At 37.6% G+C, this 23,978-nt stretch overlaps 1 protein-coding gene across 1 annotated transcript in view; it reads left to right on the top strand.

Annotated features, from left to right (window-relative positions):
• Positions 1-23,978, top strand: part of SVEP1 (sushi, von Willebrand factor type A, EGF and pentraxin domain containing 1) — a gene marked incomplete at both ends in the record, with an annotated part of 180,617 nt that overhangs the window by 79,284 nt on the left and 77,355 nt on the right. The window contains 10 exons of the mRNA XM_080820303.1: positions 369-563; positions 1,913-2,034; positions 3,912-4,020; positions 7,947-8,111; positions 8,651-8,884; positions 10,731-10,892; positions 12,550-12,711; positions 18,459-18,620; positions 19,105-19,196; positions 20,320-20,416. Of these exons, the coding sequence (XP_080676429.1) occupies positions 369-563; positions 1,913-2,034; positions 3,912-4,020; positions 7,947-8,111; positions 8,651-8,884; positions 10,731-10,892; positions 12,550-12,711; positions 18,459-18,620; positions 19,105-19,196; positions 20,320-20,416 (1,500 nt within the window). The remainder of the gene's footprint in view (positions 1-368; positions 564-1,912; positions 2,035-3,911; positions 4,021-7,946; positions 8,112-8,650; positions 8,885-10,730; positions 10,893-12,549; positions 12,712-18,458; positions 18,621-19,104; positions 19,197-20,319; positions 20,417-23,978) is intronic.

Genomic DNA, 23,978 nt, shown 5'->3' with positions numbered 1-23,978 from the left:
GAAAGTACAAAACGTTACTGTCATAATTCTGTTTTGAATAGCTGAGGAGACAGACTCTGCAAATGTACTTACTACATAATGCTATCTAGTTTTCACTCTTACTATAGGAAGGCCACAAATAACAACCCCAAGTCAGAAATATGCACAGCCTCTAGTCACACATAGGTACAGCTTTTCAACTGTGCCCACCTAGGAACCAAGAGGCATACATTGTCATGTTCCCACACCAAGGATTTATGGCGAAAGTTCTTCTAGGAATGCTGGTGGACAGGAGGAGTCCTTTTCAAAATTCAGCTTAGACTCATAGAATTTAATTTATATTGTTTAAACCACTGTGTAGAAATAGTACAGTTTTTTTTTTAATGCAGCTTCTCCCTGTGAAGTTCCATTTACACCTGTAAATGGGGATTTTATATGTACTCAAGATAGTGCTGGAGTTAACTGCACATTAAGTTGCTCGGAGGGCTATGATTTCACAGAAGGGTCTACTGAGAAGTATTACTGTGCTTACGAAGATGGAATTTGGAAGCCACCATATTCCACTGAGTGGCCAGACTGTGCTAGTAAGTTTTCATTTCTTTCTGGAATCCTTTCATGTGTGTGTGTATGTGTGTTTGGGTGTGTGTATGTTTCGGGGCATTTAAGAGGAAAACCTCCTTACTATGGGGATTGGGTTTGATGAGTGAAAAATGGTGCCATGAAGGGCACCTGGCTTAGAGCAAGCATGCAACTCTTGATCTTGGGGTCATGAGTTTGAGCCCCATATTGGGCATAGAGCTTACTTGAAAAAAAAATGGTGTCATGAACTTGAAATGTTTGTGAATAAGAGAAATGTTCAGCCCTTGATTTAAAAAGTTAGCCCATCAGAGTCTCGTTATTGATTGGTACAGGACAAGATTCTGTTTAAAGCAAACCCATCTTGGCCCAATCTTTGTTATTTACCAGAAATAGAGATTTGTCAGCATGTTGTTCTTGATCTATAAACTTGAACTTGTAGTCTCATAGTCTGTAGAAGAGCTTATATTTAATTAAAGTAAGATCCATTATATGTGATAGAGAAAGATCAGTCACAATCTCTGCAGGTCTGATTTATATTTAGAGCTATTCCATAATCTTAAATAGATGTATAATTATAAAAATAGCCAGTGTCTTTGTCTAGTGTAAATAAATACTCTTTGGAATGAATCCTTGATTCATTACTATAGTTGGAGTTTAAATGCCAGTGTCCTGAAAAGAGAATAAAGCCCAATTACTTGAGCTACTTTTTCCCACAAATTTGGGTAGTAATTAAAAGTTCTGCAATATCACTCACCTCCGCCACAGATTCAGACAGTAGGATTTTCATCCTGATGCTACTAGGAATCATTGTCTCAGAATATTATGGGACAGCTTGCTATGTCTAACCATGCAAGTTTCTGATCCAAGGGGGGAATTCTCTGTGGGAATTACACTTTCAAGGATTATGATTGTCCATCATAGTTAGAAAAATTTTAATGTATTTTGGTTAAAAATATAATAGAAACATATATGATACAAAATTATATAGATATAAAAGATATCTTTGACCCAGACAGGATTTTTTAAAAATTCCCAGAAATATAATTTAAAATTTTTTAAATCTCTTTTTCTGTTAAATGTTCATTTTCTTAATGTGGTTGTAAACTAAAGAATAATATATCAAAGCAAACCTCATCACGGGGTAACTGGGTACGGTGCCGCTTGACTGATTCATGGTTTATTGTGATCAATTAATGCCTAGGAAATTGTCTTAACTGTCATCTCTTGTTTTTATAGCCATCCTATAAATCATTTTAGAACCAAAGTCCCTAAGTTACAGTTATTACAAAGACAATTAAATCTTTGTGTTGAAAACACTTAACCAACTGAAGCTGTTTTCTCTAACATTTTCCAGTAAAACGTTTTGCAAATCATGGGTTCAAATCCTTTGAGATGCTATACAAAGCAACTCGTTGTGATGATACAGATCTGCTGAAGAAGTTTTCTGAAGCATTTGAGACTACCCTGGGGAAAATGGTATGTCCGCAGTATTTGTTGGATTTTAAAGGATGCTCTTGAGCTTTTCATAGCTTCTCAGGGTAACCTGCCACTGGAATTCCGTGTCCTAATGATTTCCCGCCTCTCTGTAATCCAAACTTGCTCCTAATAGTTAGGATTGCTTATAGGTTTTGGATTTCTGGAATGAATTATAAGTGAATCTTTATTAAAACATTTTTGAGTTTTTAAAAACATTCTGAGTCAGAAAGCCAGAGAAGTGTGGAGTCCATGTGGTTTGAAAATGTCTGCTTTGTTATTTAAAGTATGACAAAAATGCCATTGTAGACTGTATTTATTTTATGATGAGATAATTGAACATTGAAAGGATTTTCTTTTTCATGCATTTTTGTTTAGGACTTTTTCACTGTTTATAGGAAAGCAAAACAATGTATTTAATTTGTGTTGAATATCTCGAAGAAAATGTGTTATATACATATTTGTATCCCTAACAGAGTAGGCAGCTTGGATTTTGGATAGATGCTAAGAGTAGATTCAGTGGTAGTAGGGTTGACGTCCTGTGTGAGAGAAAGAGGGGAGTCAAGGAGGCAGTGTACGCAGGGACACAGATACACGAGTGGGTACACCCAGCAGTAGAAGTGTGTCAAAAATCTCTTCTGACTTCTGTTTTCTCACAGAAAAAAGATGCAGAGTGATCAGCTGAAAGAGTAAGGATGGGGGGAGGAGTTGTGGGGGTTTGGAAAGGGAGTTGATGGTATAAAATAATTTTCTAGGAAAATGCAAATGAATGTGCTAAAGAAAGGTGGTAGGATTGGCAGGAAGCAGGATTGTGTTTTCTCTCAAGCTGTAATTAACCACGTGGGTGCACGTGTAAAGAAAGCAGAGCAATTAGCTTAACTAGGGTTATGGGTTCTGCAGACAAGTGGTGGAGATGGGTGCGTGTGAAGGAGAGATTCCTGGTGATGAGCCATAGAATCTAAGACGGATGAAGAAGGAGGTGGAGACATCGGACTGAGAGACAGTGAAGCGGTGGTAGGGTCCATGGATTATAAATCTGATGAAGTCAGAGACTTCCGGGTGTAAGAGAGGGTGCAGTTATTGGTAATGATGGGGTCTGAAGGTATGACCATGACCGCACTGAACAAAGTAAGGCTGGAAGACTGGGGGAGAGGGGGAAAAGGAAGTGAGAAGCCAAGGTGATGGGAGATTCGCCAGATGGATATAGAAATCACCAGGAATGATAACAGCGACAGTTACTGGATATTCTTGGAATGAGGGGGTGATGCAGAATAGGGAAAGGCTGTAGGTGGCTGCCGCACAGAGGGGCCATCTACTATGCAGCGAGCTTCAGGACTGTGAGACCCTAAGGAGGGGCATGGGAGCGTGATCTGGAAACAGCAGGGAAGAGTGAGGAGGACACTTCCTCCACCGCCACATCCGTGGTTTGAGAAAACTGAAAGGTGAGGTGTCATTGAGAACAAAGATGAAGGGACCATGAAGAGAGGTGAAAAAAAAAAATAATAGGAGATTTGCTGATGCCTGAGATCCAGAGGGCAGATGAAGGTTCTGAGGACTAAGAGATGGTTGGAGATAGAATCAGAGAAAAGGGATCTAAAGAGCCATATGGGGTAAACGTTTAGAGACAAGAGATATGCCAGGGGTCCTGGACCTCTGGGGATCAGTGACATGCACAGAGAAGAAAGGCCTGAAACTAATCCTGGTGGTCCACACGTATCAGAGCCTGCAGGGGAGGGCCCGGACGAGGGGTGGGGTCTGTCCAGAAGCAGGAAGAGCTCTAGTTCCTGTGGAGGGAAATGGAAGGCCAACAGAACGAAGGGCTTATCCAGAGCACACAGACGTGGAATTTACATTTCATACTCTTCATTTTTTATTTGCAGGTCCCATCATTTTGTAGTGATGCTGAGGACATTGACTGCAGATTAGAAGACCTGACCAAAAAATACTGCCTTGAATACAATTATGACTATGAAAATGGCTTTGCAATTGGTAATTAAATTATGCAGTGTTGAGATTGTAAGATTGATCTGCAAAATAACTTTTAAGTCCAGAAGAGTGGGGCAATCTAGAAAAATTAACTTTTTTTAAAACCAAAACTCTTGAGATGATAAAAACTAAGAAAAATAAGTCACCTTATGTTGTGAAATTTTAATATTTATATGATATCTTAGAATAGTACTAAAGCAATTTTATATGGCATTCAATTTAAATTACAATTAAGCCATTATTTTAAAATAGTTATATGTGTAAAATACTCAGATTTCTCACACAGAATATATTAAGACTCAATCTGTTCAAGTCTGATATACCTTCTAATTGAATTTTCATGTTTTCTCCGTATTATCTTTCAGCATTTTTATTAAAGTTATTTCTAACTATGGTATATGATTTGTTTGCTGGTGTAGCTGGCCATTTAGCTTACTGCCTTAATATTTCTGGAAGATTTCATAGTCACCCTGGGTCTTTCATTATTAACATCATCAACCTTTCCAGTAATTACATTTGTCATTTTACTGCATTATTATAAAACTGTATAACACTTCCAGAATAATGTTTTTAAAAATAATAGTGATGGAGGCTCTTGGGTGGCTCAGTCAGTTAAGTGTCTGACCCTTGATTTCAGCTCGGATTATGATCTCAGGCTTGTGAGATTGAGCCCTGTGTTGGGCTCCATGCATGGAGCCTGCTTAAGCGTCTGTCTCCCTCTCCGCCTCTCCTTTTCTCTTTCCCTTTCAAAAAAATAATGATAATAATAATAATAGTGATAATGGGGCGCCTGGGTGGCTCAGTGGGTTAAAGCCTCTGCCTTCGGCTCGGGTCATGATCCCGGGGTCCTGGGTTTGAGCCCCACATCGGGCTCTCTGCTCAGCGGGGAGCCTGCTTCCTCCTCTCTCTCTGCCTGCCTCTCTGCCTACTTGTGAGTGTCTGTCTGTCAAATAAATAAATAAATAAAATCTTAAAAAATAATAATAATAATAGTACTAATAATAAAAATAGTATCATAGTTAAGCACATGTACTCTAAGACCAACTTCTTACATCCAAATTCTTCCTCTACTACCTATTAGCTATGTGGTCTTGAGCAAGTTTGTGTATATATATATATGTGTATGTATATGTATTGAACTCATAGGACCAGTCTCAGGATTAAATGAATAAGTACAAGTACACATAAAGTCCTTGGAAAGTTATCTGAGAGATGATATTAGTTGACATTACAGCAGACATCCTTTTTCTTCCTGACACTAATCATATGTGTAATATTTGTAGTGACTTAGCATTTAGAGTGATGTTGACATTTGCTTTATAATTTTTAAATTTTAAAAATATTTTTGCATATATGTTTACTGCAAAAATTTGAAAAATGCTGAAACCCAAAGAATGAAATCAAGATAACCCACAATCCCATAAATAATTCTGTTAATATACTAATATATGTATTACTATGTATATTAACATATATATACATATAACTGTACACATTATGTATATGTGCCCATACTACTTTGTAAACTTGAATTTTTAGTTAACGTTATATTGAGGACATTTTTCTGTCACTAAATATTCTTCAGTTTCAATGGCCACATATTATTTAATCAATCAATTTGACATAATTTATGTAAACAATTTCCTACTGGTAGGCTTTGGGTTTTTTCCCATTTTTAACTATTATATAAAACTTCTCAGTGAAAATTTTAGACATTAAAGTGTTAGATAGGAAAACATGAGGTGGCGTTGGCAACAGAGTTGGCAGGAGTGTGTCTAGAATAACAATGACTCTTCTGTCACACATGACACAGGTTTCCCCTCCCAGACTGTTGAAGTAGACTGTTAGGGTATAAGAATCCACCTAGAGGGAGTCAGGTGTCATCGTAAGGCTTTGAGATGGGTGATATTTGTCATCTAATAAGGATCAAAATGGCAGTTTGCTAGAATCCTATGTGGACACATGGTACAATTGATCCTAAGAGATAAGCTTTCCTCCTTGAGTACCTTTACAGTAGAGAGTCACAAGATTAGTGTAATATTTCAAACAACACCTTGGCAAGTCATAATGTGAAAAACAAAGGGTCAATAAATATATTAAAATGCTTTGAGCTCGTAATAGTCATGTAATTCCAATTAAAACTAAAATGAGATGCCCTTTTCAACCTGTCAGATTAACACATTCAAATAAGAATCATAATACCCCAAATTGGCAAGGGTATAAGGAAAGAAAATCATACTCCTATATCGTATGCAGGGGAGAAATTGGAGGGCAATCGGCAATATGTATCAAAAGATTAAAAATACTGAATCCCAGAAATCTAATTCTAAGACTATTTCTCAAGATAAAAATCACATCAGTGTGCAAAGATGCCCTACATTTCATAAATTCTAAGGTATACATTTTTCATTTGGACATCTCTAAAATTGGAATATATCTTCTCATTGATGGTGCCTTACATTTTATGAAATCCTCTATGCACAAGGGTGTTCTAGAATTTTGAAATAACCTAGAAGTCTGAAAATAGAAACCTGGTTAGTTTGTGGTATAGCCATAGAAGAGAATATTATGAGAAATGCCATAATATATCATTGAGAAAATTAGGAAAAGATTATTAAGTAATATACACGTAGTATAATCATTTGTTAAAGGTATGGTATGGTTATTTCCATTCCAGTGATTCATGTATCTGTGTATGCATAAACATATATGTGTGTGTTTATATATTCATAGAAGAAAATCTTGCCTAAAATGTTATAGGCATTATTTCTATATGGTGGAATTGTAGGCAATCAAAAATTTTTTTGTCTTGGCTCATCTGTTTTCCTATAATGGCTACATAATACTTGCGGGAAAGATGTTTGAGTGAAAAACAAAAATATTTATTCTAGGTAATTTTAATAGCCAAAAGACATTAGACAAATTAATTAGACAAAAAAAAATTTTAAGAGCTTATTTTCTTTAAAACCCAATTTAAATTTCATCTAAAAATCTTAAACTGCTTACATAGGTCAAGAGGCCTGTATAAATATAATCTGATATTTAAAGCACATAATCATGCAACAACGATATGCCCAGACCAATATTAGTATCATTTAATGAGATTTTAGAATGAGTCAAACACTGAGCCAGATAATTGTTTCAATTATCCCCCAAACCTGTGAGGTAAGAAGAATGACCTCAACTTATAAGTGAAGAAACTGAGGTTCAGAAAGAGGAAAGTAACTTGACTAGAATTGTACACCCTCACACCCTACATCCAGAAGCTACAAACTGAATCCGTGTGGGTGGGCACAATGGCACGGGGGCATCTCAAGCAGACTCCGTGCTGAGCATGGAGCCCAACGTGGGGATCCATCCCATGACCCTGAGATCACAACCTGAGCTGAAACCCAAGAATCTATTGCTTAACTGACTGCACCATCCAGGCACCCCTGCCCCTCTACCTTTAAAATCTGGTGCAGTATCCTGAATAAGCTTCACAAAAGGAAACCTGTTCATTTGCATTGTTTATAAAGCTGATATTACAATTTAAAAAAAAAAAAGAAAAGAATGGAGCAAACCCTGAAGGGAAATAGGAATTGATTAAAATTCTGAAAATTCTGCACCCACATCTTAATTTAACTCTAAAGCTAAGGTAATTAACTTAACTCAAAGGGAAGAACGGCTTAAATGCCTAGGTAGCTCCAAAGGGACTTGTCTTTCTTCTTGTGCGATTCATTGGTAGTCTAAATCTAAAATGAAGTGCATAAAAATTACAATATAAGATTGTAGATGAGAAATACGAGATTCTAGATGAATCCCTGTATGCAGTACGTTATGGGCAATTGAAGAAATAGGGGGCAATTTGACTTGTGGCTTAAGAGTCAGACCTAAATGCCGATAACGAGGCAACTGTAGAATCTTGTTTCTCTGCCCCAACTGTCCAGGACCTGGTGGTTGGGGCGCAGCTAACAGGCTGGATTACTCTTACGATGACTTCTTGGACTCTGTGCAAGAAGCACCCACAGGTGTCGGCAAAGCCAGATCTTCACGAATTAGAAGAAGTGCCCCATTATCGAACCACAAAATTAAGTTAGTTTTTAACATCACAGGTAAGGAGAGACTGTCTATTTGAAAAAACAATATTATGTGAAGTTCTTGGTGGGAGACCTATTTTGCAAATTTATCATTTGTCATCATTCTTAGGAAATAGTCCTGGAACTGAAAATGAGGGAGAGCGCAATCACCCAAGTTTTGTCATTTTTTGCAATTTAATATCACAGATGTATTTTATGATTCTCGCAGCAACAGACATCCTGCTTTATACTCATCTTGGCATGACGAACTAAGGCATGTTTTAAAAAGCAAGAATTTACAGAAAGTTATACATGCTGTAAGGAAGAACTTCACAAAAAGGTGACGTAGATCCAGCACATGAGAGAAGGATTAAAACAAATTGCATTGTTCTTAATATTACCCCTATACTAGTTGCTCAGTAAGTAGTGGTTGAGTGTCAGTTACTTTTTCCTGGAAGATTTTTAATATGCCATTTCTTTTTGGTTAAAAAAAAAAAAAGACACTAACTACGAATGGTTTTCTGAAACACCATGTTGTGTGTGTTATGTTTTATTTCGTCTTGTTTTTATCTCAGCTAGTGTGCCATTGCCCGATGAAAGAAATGATACCCTCGAGCTGGAAAATCAGCAGCGACTCATTAAGACTTTGGAAACCATTACAAATCAACTGGAAAGGACCCTCGGTCAGGAGCCCATGTATTCCTTCCAGCTTTCATCTGAAATTCTGGTAGCCGACAGCAATTCGTTAGAGACAGAAAAGGCTTTCCTTTTCTGCAGACCAGGCTCAGTGCTGAGAGGGCGTATGTGTGGTAAGACTTTTCCCTGAAAAAAAAAAAATTATCTGGCTCATAGTGGGTCAAATGAGATGAGTAGAGCGGCCTTACAACTATACAAGGGTATTGAAATGAAACATTGTACGATTGTTGTGTGGTTGTTGTTCTTATTATTTTGTCTCAGGAATCTAAGTAACCACCATTGTTCAGGACAAGAAAACTATTTCAGGTAAGGGACTCAGATCTTGGTTTTATTTCTAGCACTTTAGAGCTCACAACTTTCAGCAGCATCTCCAGTAATAAAGACTGATCTTTTTGACCACTTCCGTAGGCAGGCTGAGCCCCTCTCTTGTTTAATTCTGTTTAGCAACTCTGTGAAGTGCTATTACGATTAAGCCCATTTTACAGATGGCAAAACTGAAGCCAGAGAGGCGAGGAGCTTACTCAGGAAGTCTTGCCCATTAAGACTGTAAGTGGTGTAGCTAAGATTTCCAGCTGAGTAGCCAGTGCCCAGTTCACATGGTATAACATCAACCACTTTAAAGTGTAGGGTTCAGTGGCATTTAGTACATTCATGATGCTGTTCAACCATCACCAAACCATCACTACTACCAAAACATTCTCACCACCTCCAGAGGAGATCCCCGTTAACCATTAAGCAGACACTCATTCTCCTCACCCACAGCCCCTTAACGTTTAACCCAGACTGCCACAATCCGGATCCATTCCAGCCTGTTTCCCAAATAAGTCATGGTTTATAGATACGGGAGACTCCTCTTACCAAACTCTACGCTCAACTGAACCAAATGGTATGAGTCTGGTGTCCCTCTGGAGGCGTGGGATCTCGCCCCTTGCTTGGAAAACCTTCTTCAACAGTTCTTGCTATTCCTAGAGCTCAGTTGGGTGACTTGTTTCCTCCCTATGTTGTAAGTAAAAATTAGGTATCATCTCGGTCAGTGTTCCGTGTTTCTCAGTCTGGCCTTCGGACCACCTGTGTCAGCATCCCCTGAAGGGCTTACCAAAATGCATCCCGATTCGGGCCGCAGCCTAGGACTAATACATCCCATACTTTGGGGGCAGGGCCTTGGCCTCTGAATTTTTAGTAGGTTTCCACATAATTCTTACACACTTTATCATCAGAATCGTACATGCTGATTTCAAGTACCCTCTCTGTACCAACACTAACTTTGCTCTCATCCTTTCTGTGGGTTTAACATTCCACTTTGGTCTCAGAAATCCTGAGTCACTTCAAGCCTGCCAAGTAGTAGACCAAATCTCCAAGGGAGGAAGGTCCTAAAATTGGCCTGTTTCCTCGGAACCCTTGGGTCTCAGGATGTCTCAGACTTGCCTTCAGTGGACGGTAATTCCTATAAGCAGAGACAAGGCTCTACTGAACTCTCCTGGTTCAGACTCACAACCTTCGGCTGGTTTTGTTTCTAGAAATGAGGCTGTAATAGACAGCAGTCAGTTTCATACGGGAACTATTCAGAGGAATCGCTAAGAAACTGTTTTTCCTAGCTGGAAGCCTCAAATTAACCTGATGTTCATTGTTTTATTCCTTCCCTACAGCAGCTTTTTCTTTGTTAGCTGTGTATTTCCCAGGATGATCTGGTTTAATCCATGCTTTAAAGCTCCTATCACACAAGCCCTAATCTCGGTCAATAAGGATTTGCATTTTCTTAAAAAGAATCTTACCTTTGTTTCTAGGAATACATTTCTGGAAGGTTTATCTTGTGAGGAAACCTCTGACAGTAAGACTTAACACAGAAACAATAGTATTTGGAAGCAGGCTTTATTAGTTTCATGCCTTTAGGAAGAAGGAAATTAAATGTGTTCTGTTTCTATAGTTCATTGGCTTCAGTGTTTTCTGTTTTCTTTTCAGTCAATTGCCCCTTGGGAACCTATTATTCTCTGGAGAGTTCTGTCTGTGAAAGCTGCTTGCTTGGATTCTATCAGGATGAGGAAGGGCAGCTTGAGTGCAAACTCTGTCCAGCTGGGACTTACACCGAGTATCTCCATTCAAGAAGCATCTTGGAATGCAAAGGTAATGGCCTAGTGCACATGTTGACCAGAAACCTGAATTTTGTCTTCACTTATGAAGTCTAAATGGCAAATAGGATGAAATAAGAGCATCACTATAAGCAATTTCATTGATTGATTTTTTTTCTTTTAGTTTTTAAATTAGTATCTCAGTGTTTCTCTCACATTAAAGAAGTCTTTTTTTTTTCCCCTTTGGAACAGTCTGTTGCTCTAAGTCAAACTCCACTGCCGATAATTCTAACCCACATTTTAAAAAAAGATGTATTTAATGATTTATTTGAGAGAGAGAGAGAGAGAGAGAGAGAGAGAAAGCGCACACAAGTGGGAGGGCCAGAGGGAGAAAGAGAATCTCAAGCAGACTCCATGCTGATCATGGAGTCTGACCTGGGGTTTGATCCCACAACCCTGATTTCATGACCTGAGCAGAAATCAGGAGTCAAATGCTTAACTGACTGCACCACTCAGGCACCTCAATTCTAATCTGCATTTATCAAGTAACGTAGTTTTTTTTTTTTTAATCAACTCTCAAATTAATTGGTGGAAAGGACTTTCATAACAATTAGCAACCATGAGTTTGCTTTAATATTTTTTTTTGTGAGAATAGTATTTGATAACAATGAGATCAACTCTCCATTTGTTTGGAAATTAATAACTATAGGTACACATGCATGTATTCTTGCTCCTAAAATACTCAATACTTCCAAAACATTTGATTATCATTCTCAGTAAACATTTCTGATGGAAACATTTTCTTTCACGATTGAAGTTACAATTAAGATATACCTAAGGGGCACCTGGCTGTCTCCGTCACTAGAGCATGGACTTTTCATCTTGGGGTCATGAGTTTGAGCCCCATGTTGGGTATAAAGATAACTTTAATAAATAAACAAACAAACTTTAAAAAAAGAGATACACCTAAAAGAGGGAATTTCATAACTATGCCCCTTGCTGTTGTTACAAATGTAGATGTGATTGCTTAATGACAGATACAAACTTGAGAGCCTTGCTAGCTGATTAGAAGTACACTAAAAATGCTGACAGTGAGCATCATTTGGAGAACGAGGGCAGAAGGAAAGTCGTGCCCTGGGGGTTGAGGTTTCTGGCCCTAGTCCTGCTCCCCCACAGAACCACTGCTATGAATCTTAGAAAGTTGCTTATCTCCCTGGGCCTCATGCTAAGACTAGTTTTACTTTTTACTCCGCCAGCCCTCCAATGGGGTCTGTAGGTAGGAGGACAGAAGAGAGCCAATTTGTAGAGCGACAAAGGTGCCTTATAGTTAATGAGGCTCTCACCCAACTTGAGGTTTGTTTCTGTTACTCCAGAGACCTGAGTGCAAGCTGAGAACTTATACAAGAACAAGTTCCCCTGCATACAACTTGTTCTTGTGACAATACCTTTCTGAGATGAAATTTCTAACTTCACTCAGAAACCATTTATCGGCACTTTCTACGTGACTGTGCTAGGTAATAACGAAAGTGACTGGAAATCAGTCTAAAATTTATTAGGACCGAGAAGCAGGCAGCAGTCTTAAACACAATCTTTATGCTTAGAGTTCTTTGTCTCCTAAATCAATTAAAATGCAGAAAACCCTCTCCTAGCCAGTACTAGTTTTGTATAGCTTAATGTCATCGTTCTTAACCATAGTACATTTTTCTTTTCAGCTCAGTGCAAACAAGGCACCTACTCATCAAATGGACTTGAGACTTGTGAATCGTGTCCCCTGGGCAGTTACCAGCCAGCATTTGGTTCCCGGAGCTGCCTTTCATGCCCAGAAAACACTTCTACTGTGAAGAGAGGAGCCGTGAACATTTCTGCTTGTGGAGGTTATCAAAGCCTTAGACACTGATATTTCTTCTAACCTGATAGGTTCTATGCATGGAGGAGTGGAATATTTTCAGCAAAACCATATATCTCCTGTATGCAAAGAATGTAAATAACTGTCTCTTCATGGAGAGTTTCCATGTACTCATCCAGCCAATGCTTAAGTGTAAACACTCCCAATATAAACACTGCGCTAGTGCCTTTAGGAACACAAAAAAGGACAAGACTTGGTGCTAGTATTCAATGTTAATAAACACATGGCTTCCTGATACGGTAGAAATGCATCTCACCTAGGAACTTAGTCTCTTCCTTTCTAAAGTGAGGTCCTGTCTCAGGTTCCTTGAAACTCTAAAAAGACATTTTATGAATTACAATATTTCATTTCCTACAGTTTGCAGGGTTTGTGAGTGGCTGTCCACTCTGGCTGCCTTTTGGAATGATCTGTGCATTTACCTCAGCATTTTTAAAATGCTGAAGCCCAGTCTCCACTCCCAGATGTTCTGACTTAACTTGTCTGGTTTTCTTCTTAAGTTCCCCTCCGGAGATTCTGAAGTAACAGGATAAGTTGAGTATGACTAATTTCAGATCTCAAATGTCAGCACAAAGGGCTTAAAAACACAGATTGCCGGGCCCCACCTCTAGAGTGTTTAAGTCGGCAGGTCTGGTGTGGGGCCCGAGAATTTACATTTCTAACCAGTTCACAAGGGATGCTGCTTCTGCTTGGTCCAGGGACCGTATGTTGAGAACCACAATAGACAAAAAGGATTAGAGTTCCAATTTTCAAATATTTCTAACATCCCTACTAAGTACAGTTTTCCAGGACAGTGAAGGTTAGAAGATGTAAACAAAATGAAAAGATGAAAGCTTCAAATGGCCTTGAAATTAGGGTCAAGAGTCAAGGTCATCCTGCTGCCAGGAGCGCCAAATTCCACATACTTTGCAAAGTCAATGGAACTCGATTAAAAATAAAAAGTTGTTGGTCTACTTCTGCTATATCACTGGGAACAGAACAAACATGCTGGCTGAAACATGACTTTTTAAAAATTATGTATCCTCTACTTCCTCTGCACACTTATTTAAAAACCCAAGGTCTATGGCTATCTGAAAGTTAGAAAGCTGTTCCCTTATTGAAAAGCAATGTTTTTAAGAAATCAATCTGTTGGCTCCCCATTTCTCTCAAACTGCACACACACACACACACACACACACACACACACGGCCTCATTGTATCCCCCAGTCATTTATACCTCTGCATCCAGTTAAAAACAAATTCCCAGAAAACAACTGTGTAGGACATTTTTGTATGTTCCTGGGAGGGGAGTGTCCAGCATTGCATCTTGGGAGATAGAGTCCTCGTAAATGAGTGCTGTAGGGAGAAAATGAGGAAGCCTACTATGATTATAGTTTTTATATGTTCCACCTGTTTAAATTATCTCAATGTAGTAGGATCACAGTAGATAAAAGTCTGTTAGACCTGAGGAATCAGGCAAGCAGTAGTCATTAACCTGATGTTTCACTGAAGAGAAGAGATTTAACTAGGACCTGATTGAAACTCATAAACCATGTCTGTTGTGTAATACCAAGTTTGAGGGTTTTTTTTTTTTTAATTAAAAGGCAAATAAGGCTCCACATTATGGTTGAAATAAATCTACCAGAGACTCTTACTATGTCAATATACAGACAAAATTTTGAATTCTGGAAGAAAGTCTGTAGTGAAAATTCTTTCTCTTTCTCTTCCTCCAACCACAAAAGTAACTAGGATTTTACAGTAAAACAAATTCATAATTGATTATTTTTCCCTTTAGCTTCCCAAATAAGCCTTGAGGTTTGTTTAATACCAAATTACTCCAATTAAGTGATTCTGATTCCCAGAAAGTCTCTAAACTTCTGGTAACTGCTGTATTTCTCCTAATATATTCCCAGCACAAGTTTAACCACATTTCCTTGTCATGAGTGAGTTGGAAACAGCAGCATTCAGCACTCTCTCCTGTGGTATTGAATAAATACCATTTTACTTTAAACATACATGTGTATGATTTCTGAAACAGTGCCTTATATATTTTCTTAGTTTTATTTATTTTTTAAAATTTTTCCTAGCTTTAAACTTCCTTCCTTCCTTTCGTTTTTCTTTATAGTGATTTATTTTTATGTGTATCTTTATGGTTTACCTCACTTTTTACTAAGGTATCACTTTTTGCATTGTTTAGCATGTTGAACTTTAATCAACACAGCTGCTATATTTAAGTTTGTTTCTATATTAAAGTAATATATATTTCATGCATTTCACCTTTTATCACTACTTAGGATATTAAATATCTGTGGGTCTGTGGTGATAAACTGAAGAGTCTGAAATCTTTTGTTTTATTTTAATTAATTAATTAATTAATTTGAGAGAGAGCAGGGGCAGAGGGAGAGAGAGAGAGAATCTCAAGCAGACTCCCCACTGAGTGAGGAGGTGATACGGGGCTCGATCTCACAACCCTGAGATTATGATCTGAGCTGAAGTTGAGTCAGATGCTTAATCAACTGAGTCATACCGGCACCCTAGAAATCTTTCATTTTTTAAAATGACTTTTATCCAAAAGATAAAAAGATAAAAAAGATAAAAAGATAAGTCCAAAAGATAAGTCCCACAAATTATTTTTTGGTGATGGTGTTGTTTACACCTGGTCCTGTAGGAAAAGGAAAGGTGATTGCTGAGCCAAGATGGCATTTCTTACCCTAACCCTATAGGATGAAGTTAAAAAGAGGCTTAGGACGAGAGTCTCTGACCTTTGAATTTGTCTTAGGAAACCTGTTGAAAAGGCAAAATTCACTATATGTTATCTTTAACACTGTCAGGGAACAGACATGTGAGATTACATTTTTCCCGGTCATTTCAAGGCACTATTTTTAATCCTATTTTAATATCCTTTTTGGAATACTTAGATTTCTCCCTCTCTCATGAGTGGAAGAAGTTAAAAGGATTTTGTCCCATTTTTATTGACTCAGAAACATACTTTCTTTGGTCAAGAATCAAAATGAAATTTTCTCCCCTCTCTTCTTAGGAAATTAGACCATCAGGAACTGCCCCTGTATACGTGCATATGTGTGTATTTAATACGTATTATACACTACAGATAATGCTATTATTATTTGTGATATGTTATATTTACACATACATATGCTCTATGTGTCTGTGTATATTTACTGCATATGTAAATTTTCTGTATGTGTAAATCGTGCGTTAAGTATTGATGGTCCACTCCCAGAAAGTATATTTCTGATGACAGCTGTCTGCCCTTGGAATATAATTTAAGCTAATTTTCACATAAAAATTTACATTTTCTATGTCAAAACACAAAGTATAGACATTACAACCTTGTGTTCACTAACCACCTTGATGATTTTTAATCTTAAGATTTTATTATTACTTATTCGCATAATTTTTTGCATTCTGACAGTTTTCTAGGGGCATAGTCTTTCTCTTTTTGAGAATAAGGTTGTGTTGAAAAAATTGTATGTGCAAAACAGTTTAATTCATCATAGGATCTTGGTTTCACTGACAGAATTTGTATTTTTGCCTTATCATACACACTCATAGATACTCTCTCAAACCAGTTTTATGCCTTTACCAGTAGAAAATCTGTGCTTCCAGTTAACTACTTTAATTAGCTGTTTGGAGTTACCTTTTCCAACTTTTCCATCATTTTTTTGAAACTTGAGATTCAGAAAACCCGTTTTAAACTCGGCAACTTAGAATATGTTTGTGCGAATCCTTGTCTGGAGCTCTGAAATCTAACAACGAAGAATGGGTTAATTTATTGTTAGTGAAACAAATATACTTACAAAGTTTTAGGGGTACCTGGATGACTCAGTTGGTTAAGCGTCTGCCTTCCGCTCAGATGATGATCTTGGCATGATCTTGGGTCCTGGGATCAAGCCCCAGGTAGGGCTCCCTGCTCAGTGGGGAATCTGCATTGCTCTCTCCCTCTGCCTCTCCCCCTGCTTGTGCGCTCTTTCTCTTTCTTAAATAAATAAAATCTTTTAAAAAATGTTTTTAAGAAAATTTTAATATAACAAATATTTTTGCTATAGCAAGTATCTTGTTTATAACAAGTATGACAAGTATCTTGTTTGACCAAGATACTTATGAAGTTTTAATATAACAAACATAACCAGAAGAAATAATGTTTTTCTAAATAAGCATTAATACCTATGATATCTTCTGCCATCTCTTGATTTGACTCCTGACTTTTTGTCAGTGATATGAAAGAGCACTTTTGCAAAAGATGTAGCTGCCTGTTTTTGCTTAAAAACTTTGATCTAAACTTCTTGAGATTACCACAAATGCCTTATTGTTTATTTAATGTTTACGGTCATACCCCCCCCCCAAAAAGATGCCATTATTTGGAGTATCCTGCCCTGTTGAGCCTTGAGTGCATTTCTAAATTTTTCAGCCATATTGCTAATCATTTCTGCCATATTAATTTTTACTAAAAATCCAAAGCCTACGTGATAAATATGCCGAGATTCCCAAATAGCTACTTCCTTGTGTTCTATCTTCTGTGTTTAAATTTATGCAGACAAGTCTTAACAGTTTTAGTGGTTTTCTCCATTCATAGTGGCTTAAGGGCTCATGTAGATGACACCAGTTCGCACAAGGAAAAGAACATGCCAAATTCATCTTTGGGTCACAATCTAAAATCCCAGCCCAGAGATGTAGTCATGACTGGTCTGCCTCACTGTAGCTCTGACAGATGGAACCAAAATTTATCAAAGAAAATGAAGGTTCATGTTCTATTTGAAGCTATTTCTTGTTTGGTTAATATTCTACCAATTATTAGCAAGAGAATTTCAGATTTGGTTAAATCACAGTATTCAACTGGACGTTGTTAATAAAAAGCATGTCTAATACAAAATAACATTAAAAGGTTTAAAAGTTAAAAAAAAAAGCCCTTTTCCCCATACAGAAGAGACAACAACACAGAAGAAATAAAATTTTTGACAAACATAAAAAAAAAACTTAATTTATCATGGAAATGCAAGTTAAAATAACAGTGCAATTCCATTTTTCACTTTCAAATTGAAAAAAACATATTTAAATGATCATTATCAGTAATAAGTATGCAGTAAGAGTAATTCCATACATTACTAATGGGCCTATAAGTCAGAACCATTTTTATTTATTTATTTTTTGATGATTTGACATATATTATTGGCTTTAAGTTTTCCATCATCTTTTTTTTTTTTTAAGCTTTCCATCATCTTTAGATCTATAGATTCAACTACTCATATTCATCTGTTCAAATTCAACTGTTATCCTTAGGAAATAATCAGAGTTTTTGATAAGGTTTATGCAGAAAATTTCATGTCAGCATTATTTATAATAGCTAACAAATACAAACACCTAAATGTCCAGTAGTAGAGGAAATGTTAGCTCAATCATGTCCTGTCACTGGCATGCAATATTTTCCTTTCATGAAACACCATGTTATTTAATGGTTTGTGGAATGCCGAGGATATAAAGTGGAAAAATCAGAATACAATATTACATGGTGAATTCAAATTTTTATTGAGTTAATGTGGGTTGTTAAGAGAGGAAGGAAACAACAGAATGTTTATCTGATGTGATAAAATAGTATAGTTATTAAATATGTGCCAGAGAATATCAGCAGTTCAGTAGCTTTCTTACAACTGAGGGCTAATACACCTCTTTTGAAAGTAAAATATGTTGTTTGGACTCACAAATGGTTTTTTACCTTTGCAGTACCTTGTCCAGTAGGAGAATTCTCTCGTTCTGGATTAACGCCCTGTTACCCATGTCCGCGAGACTACTACCAACCCGATCCAGGGAAGTCCTTCTGCTTATCTTGTCCCTTTCACGGAACTACAGCCACCAGTGGTACCAGGTCCATCACAGATTGCTCCAGTAAGAAGGAGATGCTTCATCTCTTATGTAATCCCCACATGTTGGAGACCTGTGTTTGTCTCGTGGTAGCTTCAATTATGAGTATTGCTATTTTCTGTGGATTTGGGTGTCTGGTCTTTTGAGGCCTTTTTGATGACAGTAACTCAATGATTCTTACTTTGGGTACATTGAACTTGATAACTTCCCAGTTTCTTTCTGAGAGTCTAGGATTTAATGATATATCCCATTCATCTCTGTATCTCTATGCTCTCTTTTTCACTATTCCTAAACAAAATATATGTGACTTTCTGAGAGTCTAGGATTTAATGATGTATCTCATCCATCTCTATGCTCTCTTTTTCACTATTCCTAAACAAAATATATGTGACTTTACCTACTCTGAGAACTAGAATATTGACCGTAGTATTTAGGTAGAATTTACTTATAGGCAATAACTACCACACCCTAATATGGTTTTCTAATGTTTTCTTATTAATCTTACTAGCTTTTAGCTCAACATTCTCAGCAGCAGAGGAAAGTATAGTGCCCCGTGCTTCTCCTGGACATATCAAAAAGAACTATGAAGTCAGCAGTCAGGCAAGTCCCTTTTACAGTTATAGATTCTTCTCCAGTGGAATGTTTGGGAAACACTCTGTCATTATACATGCTACACAGAGGAAAACTACCAGAGTTGAAACTTCAAGTAATCAAGTCTCAAAAACATTATCAATGAATAATAGTATTTACTTGCGACCTCTAATAAGAACTTTCTAAAAATGCACCATTAGAAGAGTTCTAACTACCAAAAATTGGGAATTCTCCCCAACAATGTCTGGCATAGAGAATGTGTAGATGTGGGGAGCCTTTAAATTCACTAATAATTAACACTTACCTCAAGCATAACCCATTATTTGAGTAAGAGGCATTTGGTTTAGCCAAAGGCCTTTTCTGATTGGCAGGAAGAGTTACTCAATGTTTATGAAAATTATTTAAATTTTTTGTCAGAAAAAAAGATCATTTATTAGAATAATGTATGGGTTTTTAAAAAAACTAAGGAACACAACTCATGAACATAACTAAACTATTGTTTTTCTTAAAAAAAAAAAAAGACTACTAAAGACCAATTATTTTGGTAGATTCAGCCATTACTCTGCATAGACCTAACCCAATGTCAAGATGAATTCTTTGGCCCTAAGTATTTTTAAAGAGGATAATAAGGTTGTATTTCTTATTTCAGCTTCCTACCATCTTGTCCAAACATATGGACTTGTAAGGGCTTTGTAAATCATGCTTGAAACTGAGCCTAGAAGACAGAAATTTGTAAGAACCCATAGAGCAGTGACTCTCAACCCTGGAGACATATTAGAATCCACTGGGCAACTTTAAAATATAATGATGCTCATATCCCACCCTCAGAGATTCTGATTGAGTTGGTCTGGGGTGGGGCCCTAGCCTTTCTACTTTTAAAGCACCTCAGATAGTTTCTAACATGCAGCCAGCATTTAGAAACACTTCAGAATGTCACTCAAGAGTAAAATATATTCTATGTGTCCATAATGCACCAACATTATGCAGGCAGTGGTCCAGCCAGCTTGAGTGAACTCACCTGGAAACAGGAACCACCTATCTAATGCTGCAAACCTTCAAACTCCCTAGTCAGGATTGCTTTGGTATGATTGGAGTGTTTTGTCTCTGATAGATTTCTTTTTGCTACCCATAGGTTTTCCATGAATGTTTCTTGAACCCCTGCCGCAATAGTGGAACCTGCCAACAGCTTGGGCATGGTTATGTTTGTCTCTGTCCACCTGGATATACAGGTAACAAAGAGGAATGCAAATTTTAGTATATTTTTCCGATGAAATCATTGTGACTTGCTCTTCAAACTTTGAAACACTAAAAATGAACCCTGTGAGTTAAATACACTGGACTATATCAATGCACGAAAATTTGGTTGAACAAGATAAAACAAGGTGAAAAAACATGTGCATCTCTTATAAATAACAGTTCTCCTTGCACATTTTGGAGGAAGAATCAAGAATCATCTACTCTATGGAAAAAGTCACATCATAACTCACCATTTAAATAGGAATACAGTTTCAGAGGCCATGACCAAGGTTCCATTCTAACACAAATTAAATGTATGATGTGATACCCAACATACAACGGTTGTCCAGCATAAATATTTTTTTTATGCTAATTATACTTTTAATTAATTAATTAATGACACAAAAACCAGAAAATTGGTAAATGAAAACATTAAAAAACATCTCTGAATATAAGTAGAAAATAAGATGAATATAGATAGAAAAAAATCAGTCTAACTTGTATAGGTTTTGCTTAAAAAATTAAATAAAAAATTGGAGAAAGTACAGTTAACTCTTGAACAAAATGGACTGACCAGCACTAGTCCACTTGTACTGAATTGTTTGTTTAAGTTGATAGCAAAAGCCATAGGCATTTATTTACAATTGACCACCCTAGTCTCCCCAGGACCAAATCAAGGGCAACTGGTGCTAAAATTGTGCCTACTGCCTTCATAATACCCAGGGAGGCCCACCAAGGTTGTCAGTAGCCCACAGGGCTCCCAAGACCTGGCAGCGTTTCAGATCATGGTTGTGCCCACAGGATGGTCTGTAGAGCACCCGAGCCTGGCATACAAGAGGACAGGCTGAAGCAGAGAAACATGCCCAGAGTATAGGTATGGCCCTGTACTGGGAGCCTCATGCCCTTGATGCCCCTGTGGCACCCCCAGTTCTTTACACACCATGGACTATGGAGGTCTGGGCCAGGGTGGTTGTTGGTTTCCAGTTTTTCTTTTTTTTTTTTTTTAATTTTTTATTTTAATAAACATATAATGTATTTTTATCCCCAGGGGTACAGGTCTGTGAATCATCTGGTTTACACATTTCACAGCACTCATCATAGCCCATACCCTCCCCCATGTCCATTTCCCCACCACCCTCTCCCGTCCCCCTTCCCCCCCGCAACCCTCAGTCTGTTTCTTGAGATTGAGTCTTTTATGGTTTGTCTCCCTCCCAATCCCATCTTTTCATTTTTTCTTTTCCTACCTCCCCCCAAACCCCCCCACCTTGCATCTCCCCTTCCTCATATCAAAGAGATCATATGATAGTTATATTTCTCCGATTGACTTATTTCGCTAAGCATGATACCCTCTAGTTCCATCCACGTCGTCGCAAATGGCAAGATTTCATGTCTTTTGATGGCTGCATAGTATTCCATTGTGTATATATACCACATCTTCTTTATCCATTCATCTGTTGATGGACATCTAGGCGCTTTCCACAGTTTGGCTATTGTGGACATTGCTGCTATAAACATTCGGGTGCACGTGCCCCTTCGGAGCACCACGTTTGTATCTTTAGGATATATACCCAGTAGTGCAATTGCTGGGTCGTAGGGTAGCTCTATTTTCAGTTTTTTGAGGAACCTCCACACTGTTTTCCAGAGTGGTTGCACCAGCTTGCATTCCCACCAACAGTGTAGGAGGGTTCCCCTCTCTCCGCATCCTCGCCAGCATCTGTCATTTCTTGACTTGTTAATTTTAGCCATTCTGACTGGTGTGAGGTGGTATCTCATTGTGGTTTTGATTTGTATTTCCCTGATGCCGAGTGATGTGGAGCATTTTTTCATGTGTCTGTTGGCCATCTGGATGTCTTCCTTGCAGAAATGTCTGTTCATGTCCTCTGCCCATTTCTTGACTGGATTATTTGTTCTTTGGGTATTGAGTTTGATAAGCTCTTTATAGATTTTGGATACGAGCCCTTTATCTGATATGTCGTTTGCAAATATCTTCTCCCATTCTGTCAGTTGTCTTTTGGTTTTGTTTACTGTTTCCTTTGCTGTGCAAAAGCTTTTAATCTTGATGAAATCCCAATAGTTCATTTTTGCCCTTGCTTCTGTTGCCTTTGGCGATGTTCCTAGGAAGAAGTTGCTGCGGTTGAGGTCAAAGAGGTTGCTGCCTGCATTGTCCTCAAGGATTTTGATAGATTCCTTTCGCACATTGAGGTCCTTCATCCACCTTGAGTCTATTTTCGTGTGTGGTGTAAGGAAATAGTCCAATTTCATTTTTCTGCATGTGGCTGTCCAATTTTCCCAGCACCATTTGTTGAAGAGGCTGTCTTTTTTCCATTGGATATTTTTTCCTGCTTTGTCGAAGATTAGTTGACCATAGAGTTGAGGGTCTATTTCTGGGCTCTCTATTCTGTTCCATTGATCTATATGTCTGTTTTTGTGCCAGTACCATACTGTCTTGATGATGACAGCTTTGTAATAGAGCTTGAAGTCTGGAATTGTGATGCCACCGACTTTGGCTTTCTTTTTCAATATTCCTTTGGCTATTCGAGGTCTTTTCTGGTTCCATATAAATTTTAGGATTATTTGTTCTATTTCTTTAAAAAAAATGGATGGGATTTTGATAGGGATTGCATTAAATGTGTAGATTGCTTTAGGTAGAATAGACATTTTCACAATATTTGTTCTTCCAATCCATGAGCATGGAATATTTTTCCATTTCTTTGTGTCTTCCTCAATTTCTTTCATGAGTACTTTATAGTTTTCTGAGTATAGATTCTTTGCCTCTTTGGTTAGATTTATTCCTAGGTATCTTATGGTTTTGGGTACGATTGTAAATGGGACTGACTCCTCAATTTCTCTTTCTTCTGTCTTGTTGTTAGTGTAAAGAAATGCGACTGATTTCTGTGCATTGACTTTATATCCTGACACTTTACTGAATTCCTGTATAAGTTCTAGCAGTTTTGGAGTGGAACCTTTTGGGTTTTCCACATATAGTATCATATCATCTGCAAAGAGTGATAGTTTGACTTCTTCTTTGCCGATTTGGATGCCTTTAATTTCTTTTTGTTGTCTGATTGCTGAGGCTAGGACTTCTAGTACTATATTGAACAGCAGTGGTGATAACGGACATCCCTGCCGTGTTCCTGACCTTAGCGGAAAAGCTTTCAGTTTTTCTCCATTGAGAATGATATTTGCGGTGGGTTTTTCATAGATGGCTTTGATAATATTGAGGTATGTGCCTTCTATCCCTACACTTTGAAGAGTTTTAATCAGGAAGGGATGCTGCACTTTGTCAAACGCTTTTTCAGCATCTATTGAGAGTATCATATGGTTCTTACTCTTTCTTTTATTAATGTATTGTATCACATTGATGGATTTGCGGATGTTGAACCAACCTTGCAGCCCTGGAATAAATCCCACTTGGTCGTGGTGAATAATCCTTTTAATGTACTGTTGGATCCTATTGGCCAGTATTTTGGTGAGAATTTTCGCATCTGTGTTCATCAAGGATATTGGTCTGTAATTCTCTTTTTTGGTGGGATCCTTGTCTGGTTTTGGGATCAA

This window comes from Martes martes (assembly GCF_963455335.1).
Source record: "Martes martes genome assembly, chromosome: 12".
In the NCBI taxonomy this organism is placed as follows: domain Eukaryota; kingdom Metazoa; phylum Chordata; class Mammalia; order Carnivora; family Mustelidae; genus Martes; species Martes martes.
Note: the sequence above shows the minus strand (reverse complement) of the source record. Positions and strands in the feature narration are given on the sequence as shown.